Source organism: Populus euphratica, unplaced genomic scaffold, assembly GCF_000495115.2.
Source record: "Populus euphratica unplaced genomic scaffold, PopEup_1.0 scaffold226.1, whole genome shotgun sequence".
Taxonomy (NCBI): Eukaryota; Viridiplantae; Streptophyta; class Magnoliopsida; order Malpighiales; family Salicaceae; genus Populus; species Populus euphratica.
Genome location: NW_011499967.1, coordinates 35,507 through 42,389, shown reverse-complemented (window position 1 = coordinate 42,389; position 6,883 = coordinate 35,507). Strand labels below are relative to the sequence as shown.

At 33.9% G+C, this 6,883-nt stretch overlaps 1 protein-coding gene across 1 annotated transcript; it reads right to left on the bottom strand.

The window, feature by feature from the left end:
- Nucleotides 1-2,591: 2,591 nt before the first annotated feature.
- LOC105138988 (TPR repeat-containing thioredoxin TTL1-like) lies at nucleotides 2,592-6,582 on the bottom strand. The gene is made up of 7 exons (XM_011045261.1): nucleotides 5,202-6,582; nucleotides 4,827-5,022; nucleotides 4,515-4,687; nucleotides 3,714-4,047; nucleotides 3,388-3,592; nucleotides 3,174-3,274; nucleotides 2,592-2,989 (listed from the first exon to the last, which is right to left on the bottom strand). The coding sequence occupies exons 1-7, from the start codon at nucleotides 6,209-6,211 to the stop codon at nucleotides 2,837-2,839; spliced, it is 2,172 nt and encodes a 723-aa protein (XP_011043563.1). The 5' UTR covers nucleotides 6,212-6,582; the 3' UTR covers nucleotides 2,592-2,836.
- Nucleotides 6,583-6,883: the final 301 nt, after the last annotated feature.

Here is a 6,883-nt window from a genome sequence, read left to right as displayed (position 1 = left end):
TTTCTTAACAGTTTCAATCATTTAAAATAATCAGCAAATTACATATCTTCAATTTGAACTCTATTTTCTTTTTATCGCTTCTCTTTATTGTTTTAACAAAAGGAGTTTTTTTAATAAGAACTATTTTTCAAATAAAAAATTATCATGATATTAAAACAAGTTTTTAAGAACTATTTTTCAAATAAACAATTATCATGATATTAAAACAAGTTTTTAATAAAGAATATTAGAATAATGTATTATATTTTATATGTGATGGAAGGTAAAAAAAATAATTGATGTAATAAAATGATGTCAAAAATCTATTATGTTAAGGTATGCATAATAAAATATTCATGAGTGTGTGTGTCTATATATATTTGCATATTATGTATATAATAATTAAAAAATAAATTTTTAACATTCTAGAAAAATATATAATATTACTTTATAAATATTATAAAATTGAATAATAATTTAAAATTTGTTGCAGTGTATTTAAATCAAAATCTAAAAGAACTTGAAAAGGATACAATAGAAAAAAGAAAAAGGAAAAAGGCCTTGGCCGAAGAGATTGAGCCCACTCCTCTGGCTTAACAGAAAAAAAAATAAAAAAATAGCATGGGTGGGGGGTTTGCAAGGCAGGCCCATATAATTTACCTTTTTTTATTTATTTTTTTAATAGTTAAAGATAAATAACATATTGTTGTCTCTTTTATTTTCATTTTTAAAAATAAAAAATAATGCATCATCTATAATAACAAATAATAGGTTGCTTTTCAAATTTAGTCTACCGAAAAGATAGTCAGAAAATCAAAACTCATGCTTATTTATTTATTCAAAAACTTAATTTTAATCTAAAAATATCTAATAAACATCTTAAGAATCTAAACAAATTAATTTCTAAACCCAAAACACCCTTAAAAAAGTTCCAAGAATAAACACTAAACAAAATATAAATTTCTTCCTTAACCCCATTTACTTCTCTTTTTTTTCTCCAATGAAATGAAATCTCAAAAACAATGTAATGATATCAAAATAGGCCTTTATATCACTAGAATATGATCAACCAAGCAATTTCTCTCTTCTATCCTATTTTTTGATAAACTATTTTTTTTTTAAAAAAAATTCAGGATTCAAAAGTTAAAATAAATAAAGTTTAAGATTGAAACATGAAATTCTCAAAATATAAGGATTAAAAATAAAAAAAAGGTTAACAAACTTTAGGAACAAAAGTATACTTTTTCACGCATCATGACTAATTAAAAAGTTAGGACAAAAGTATTTTTTTTTTGTTTCAATATTTTTAAAAGATAAAATGAAATCCTATTATATAAAATCAAGCATCAATTAAAACCTAGGACTTTTTTCAACACCGCAAATACCAGCATCATGAACAAAAAATAATTATCATTCCTTAAACACAATTGTGAAATGATTAAATAAAACAAAATTCGGCAGGTGAAATGAATAACTACTAATATATATATATATAAAGCTAACTCAGATGCACTTAATTTGTCAATCCATGGTGCGTGCCTGAGTCATGAGTAACAATAAAAGAAATAGCCTTCTTCATTTGGGTTATGGTGTAATTATAAGGGTAAATATGTTGATTAATTCTCACATAATTGAATAAAAGTTTTCAATATATCCTCATGTTTTTAATTGTGTCTATTATATCATTGCGTATAATACACAATTCTTTAATAAATTTTCTTTGATTTAAATCGATGGAATTATGTTTTTTATTCTTAAAATGTACATAAACTATACAAGAATATAATTTTAATTTTAAAAATAATATCTTTGTTAATTAATTTTAATCCTGGAAAATTTTTAATTCATTTTGAGTAGTCTTTCTACTATATCCTTCTATAACTCATTGGTAATTTTAGAATGTATAATACAATTCTATCAATATAATTAAAAAAAATTAATAAAAAAATATATAATAAATATAATTAAAAATGTAAAGATATGCTAGAGACTTGATAAATTATATAATAATTACTGCTCAGAGTTCTAGTTTTGAGTTTTGACAAGCTGTTGATGAAGGTATAAATATTTCTCCTTATCTGATCATTAATCACAACAGCAATGAAACAGTGGATATTAAGTACACCATAATATCAATCATATCAATTATAGGGAAACCTTAATCATCTAGGTGGTGGTCAAGTAGTAAAGATTTGAAACTAAGGGGTTTACTTTTTCTATGGTCTCAAGTTCGAGTTCTTGGTTGCTCATATGATGGCTACTGGAGACTTACATGGTCGTTAACTTCAGGATCGTGGTGCGCGCAAGCTGGTCCGAACACCCACATTAATCTAAAAAAAAAAAACTGATAGAGAAACCTTGTAATAATCAACAGAAATCTTGTTCGTTCCATTAATTAATAATCACCAAGCACAACATTTATAAAAATTCTTTTTTTTTTTTAGTAAACAATCTTTTTAAACACTCTTGCTGGTAAGATCATCGGCTCTCTTGAACCATTCCACTGCAAAAATTCTTCACCTTTCTTTTTCAACAAATCATGAGCATACTGGATAGTTTGCTGATCCGGCAAAAAAAACAAAAAAAAACCTGGGGTGGGGAGAATAAAGGAGTGCACAAATCGTCCTTCGATCTTAGTTTAATCTATTTAAATTTGTCAAAGAATCTAATTATCATCAAGCAATTCCACCACATTAGTGTAATCTGTGGTGCTGCAACAGTGATTCCTCATCTGATCTATTCATTTTTTATGTTCCTTGCTGGCAAAGTTGGAGACCAAACGCAACCAGCCCGCATTATTTTTCTCTGATTGAGTTTTCTTCCCTGTCTCCATGTCTACACTCGTGTCAAATTGTCTTCAACGGCTGTATAACTTGACTGATTTTTCTAATAATTCGTGGTTGTTGCCGGAAATTTCTTTAACCCTCGATCCGTTCTTGTATATCTTGAACGATGGCAAAAGTGTCACCCTCTCTGACTTTGCCAGGTAGGGATGGTCTTCAACCTCCACCTGAAACCATCAATGCATCAACGATCAATTATTATGACTTACAGTCCACTTTGACCTCTTGCTTCGAGCTGGGGATTCAACTCTGACATATAAAACTTGTTATTGTTGGATATTCTTACTGGGTTTCTTCTTTAATTGGGTTTATCTATTTAGCAATGCAATGCTATGCTTGCAGATAACAAACCTTGAGAAAGTTGACGGATGGGAATTTCTTGGAGACTTGCTCCATCAGCTGCAACACTGTTTGACCATTATCTTTGCTACAAAAGAGCACCACAGACATCCCTGCCAATTCATGCACAGAGGTTTGTTGTCCTCGTCAAATAAAAAAACATGCCCTGTACGCACAAACACACACTCAAGATCCATAGCAGCAAAAGCTTTAGTTTTGGACTTACCGGGTGAAGTTACGAAGTGTCTAAAGCGCTCATTGCTGGAAACAAACACCAAATTAGAACCAAATTTGAGGTCCTGGGTGTCTTCGCCACGTTGCTTTTTAAGTTGAACCTGCGCTTCAAACAAGGCCCGGCCCACTTCCTCATCTGCTGGACTTTCTCTTATCAACATCTCAAAATCTTGAATTGAAGCCGCCCATCTTTCCAGCTAATCAAGCAATAAATAAATAAACTAATTATTTATCGGTCAGATATTAGAGAAATGGCTTAAATTTTAACACCCACGCCCATCTTGAAACCCTTTAGTCGTTAGTGGTGCTCAAATTTACCTCGGCATTGCAATGAGCCCTTCTTAGCCTTGCTTTGCTATAATTGGGTTGCAAACTAAGAGCCGCAGTGCAGTCTTCTACAGCCTTTTCAAATTGGCCAAGCTTGGACCGACAGGCTGCTCGGTTGCATAGTAAAATTGAGTTGCAAGGGTCATGTTCGAGGCCTTCACTATATGCGATAGATGCCTCGGTGAATTTTGATGCCTTGAATAAAAAGTTGCCCCTCAATCTAGCAGATGCTACTGCTCTAGCACTCTTTAATACTGCGTTAGCCTCCCTGTTGCTGGGATCGAGTCGAGCAGCTTGCTGGGCTGCAGCCATTGCATCTTCAAACCTATTAACAGCAACCAAGTTTGATTAAAATTGCTCGATTTTGTGATAAATATCTGAGTATTTGTAAATTCATCAGCATTACAGAATAAGTTCATCAATACAATCATTTAAGTATCAGTACAAAAATTAGCTCGACTTCGAAACCAAAATACCATCATTTGCTAATTAATTTCGCTATTCGATGTTAATTAATTAAATAAAGTCCAAAGAGCATCTATCAAAAGAAAAAAAAATGAAAAAGTAAACGAGAACAACATTCCCCTTTTGATGACATCTCTCTGGAAATTCTAGGAAAGGAGAAAGAGATGGCCCAAACGATCGACATTTTCATTGCTCAACATCTTTCTTTAGTGGAAATTCTGAGAATAAAGTGTTATTCTCCTGTTTCTTAAGTTATTGCTTGCGTAGATGCACATTTGACATCAGTAATTCAGGATACAAGAGCCTAAATGAAATACTTTTACCAACCTGCCGGCAGTCATGTAAACCTGTGCCCCAATCACTAAGAGATAAGATGCGATAGTCAGGCCAAATAACTTGGCACAGGATTCAACAGTAAAATTTGGTCTCTTTTGGTAGGCCTTGTAGGCTTCTTGGTGCCTGTGGAGCCTCAGTAGTGCCTCGGCTTGCATAGCGAAAACCTAATTGTAAAACAGAAGTAACCTGCTTAAGAATAAGTTCAATAGCTACAGGTAGTAGATACAATTGTACTGGAACTACTCTCCTCTTCCATTGTATTAAAAGAAACGAGAGGAGAAAAAAAGTTTCAAAATTTCTCACCTTTGGAGCTGAATCAGCACCAGAGGAAACTGTGCGCTCAGTCTCTTTCAGCAATCGAGACCATTCTTCTAGTTTTCGAGCTTCGGTGCACCTGTTCAGGTTCCCTTGAAGAGCCTGAACTTGAGCAAGGTCTTTGGAATCAGTAATGGGGCCTGACTGTTTGTAGTGACTCAGAGCCTTCTCTGTTTCTCCCAGTCTGCATGATGAATTTCACATTAATTATTACAGGACCTCTATACCGTTCCAGTTTTATCATTCATTAATATATAAATAGAAGTTAATTATTATAGAATAAACAGCAAAAGCACACGAGTTTTAATTTACGAGCTCTGTTTAGTACACAAAACTCTCTATTGGCAGTCAAATAAGGCATACCTGAAATATATTGTTGCCAAACGGTAATGGGCTCTTTGATAATCAGGATCAAGTCTGATAGCTTCTTTGCACTCCACAACAGCTTCTATAAGACGGCCTAATCCTATCAAAGCAGCACTTCTATTGCTTCGATATGTTGCCTTTGTTGAATCAAGAGCAATTGCACGATCATAGAAAGCCAAGGCCTCTTCAAATCTTCCCTGCTTGTACCTTTCATTTCCTTTATTCTTTAAAACCTCAGGATCCATGCTAATTATCAGATCCTGTCCCTGCCGCAACTCATCACTAGGCTGCCTCACAATGTTGCCCATAACACCATTACTGCCAAGTTTACTATAGCCATTTCTGGGTCTAGAAGAGAAATTTACCTCTTGAAGGTTCTTGTTAAGGTAACCCACGGTCTTAATGGTAACTTTAGGACTATTATTCCCTATAAAATCCCCGTTTTTTTTTCTGGACTGTCTTAGGTTGCCCATATTGCCTAACAACATTACATTGCCAGAAGTGGCTCGAACAAGAGCTTTGTTGTCATTGGACTTTCGATGATTAGCTATTACAGTTCTGCTAAGCTCTATGGAGTCACTGGTAGAGTCCCATTTTAGCTCAGACTTGTCGGTTTGAAGTACTTTAACCCGTCCTGAGCTTGATGAGGATGATGTTGAGCTTCTTGCAGCATCTGAGGTTCTCCTACCTTCTTTCTTTTGATGAGAAGTCGAAGGCCTTGGAGGAATCAAACTATGCCGTTTTTTCCCTACTTTTGGTGAAGATATGGGCAAATTGGAGGAATAAAGGATGACAGGCTCGGGTTTGTTTTGTTGCCTCTTTGAATTATGGATAGGAGGCTTCTTTGAATTACTATCAATACTGGGCAGGTTTCTGATAGTGGTGCTGCTCGCAGGAAGTGAATGCACTGAGGTCTTTTTCGGCCAGAAATGCCGGCGTAGGAAAGCTCCCCCTATCACGCCACAGCCCAAATCCTTCTCCATAGAGTATGTTGTGATTTCTGCCATGATTCACACCAGGTTTATATTGCCTCTTGAGATAATACTTTATGGACAGAGGAATTAAAATGTTTCTTAACCAAAAAAAATAAAAAAATTAATATAAGAATGTCAGTGTAAGCATGATGTTTCTGGGTTTGGAATTTTAATGAAGAGAAAGGTTAAAAATCCTTCGCTGGAATCATTTAAAAGAATTGATGTGGAAGAAATTGTCAGAGAGAGAGAAGAAGAGAGAGAGAGAGAGGAGAAGGATGGATGGCTTGCATAAGAAGGATAGAGGCAATAGGCCTCCTCCTTAGAAGGTATGTGTATATATTAAGTCCTATACTCCAAGAGTGGTTTCTAAGAAACCAACTTTACATCTTTAGAGTATCCAAGCTGAGACTTCAACTTAATGAATGAAAATAAAATAAAAAGTGCATAGGCAGGGGAACATATTTTGTTTCATATAGATTTGTATTTTATTAGTGTTAAAAGAATGCGTTGCCGAAATTATTTTTAATAGGGCAGACCCATATCTCATTTGATACAAAACAAATTCCTATTCAAATATTGCAACTTCAAATTGAAATGCTAAAATGCAAAGAACCAACCAGCTGGCCCCATGCATGTTCAATGAATGCAAAGGTTGCTTCATGTACCACGAATTTATCATGGATAATATACGAACTTCAGCACATG

Bases quoted from the DNA above. Each gene is read 5' to 3' on its own strand.
- LOC105138988 (XM_011045261.1), bottom strand. From the start codon at position 6,211: ATGGCAGAAATCACAACATACTCTATGGAGAAGGATTTGGGCTGTGGC. The intron at 5,023-5,201 runs GTATGCCTTATT...TTCATCATGCAG, and splicing joins TTGGCAACAATATATTTCAG to ACTGGGAGAAACAGAGAAGG. The intron at 4,048-4,514 runs GTTGGTAAAAGT...TGCTGTTAATAG, and splicing joins GTTTACATGACTGCCGGCAG to GTTTGAAGATGCAATGGCTG.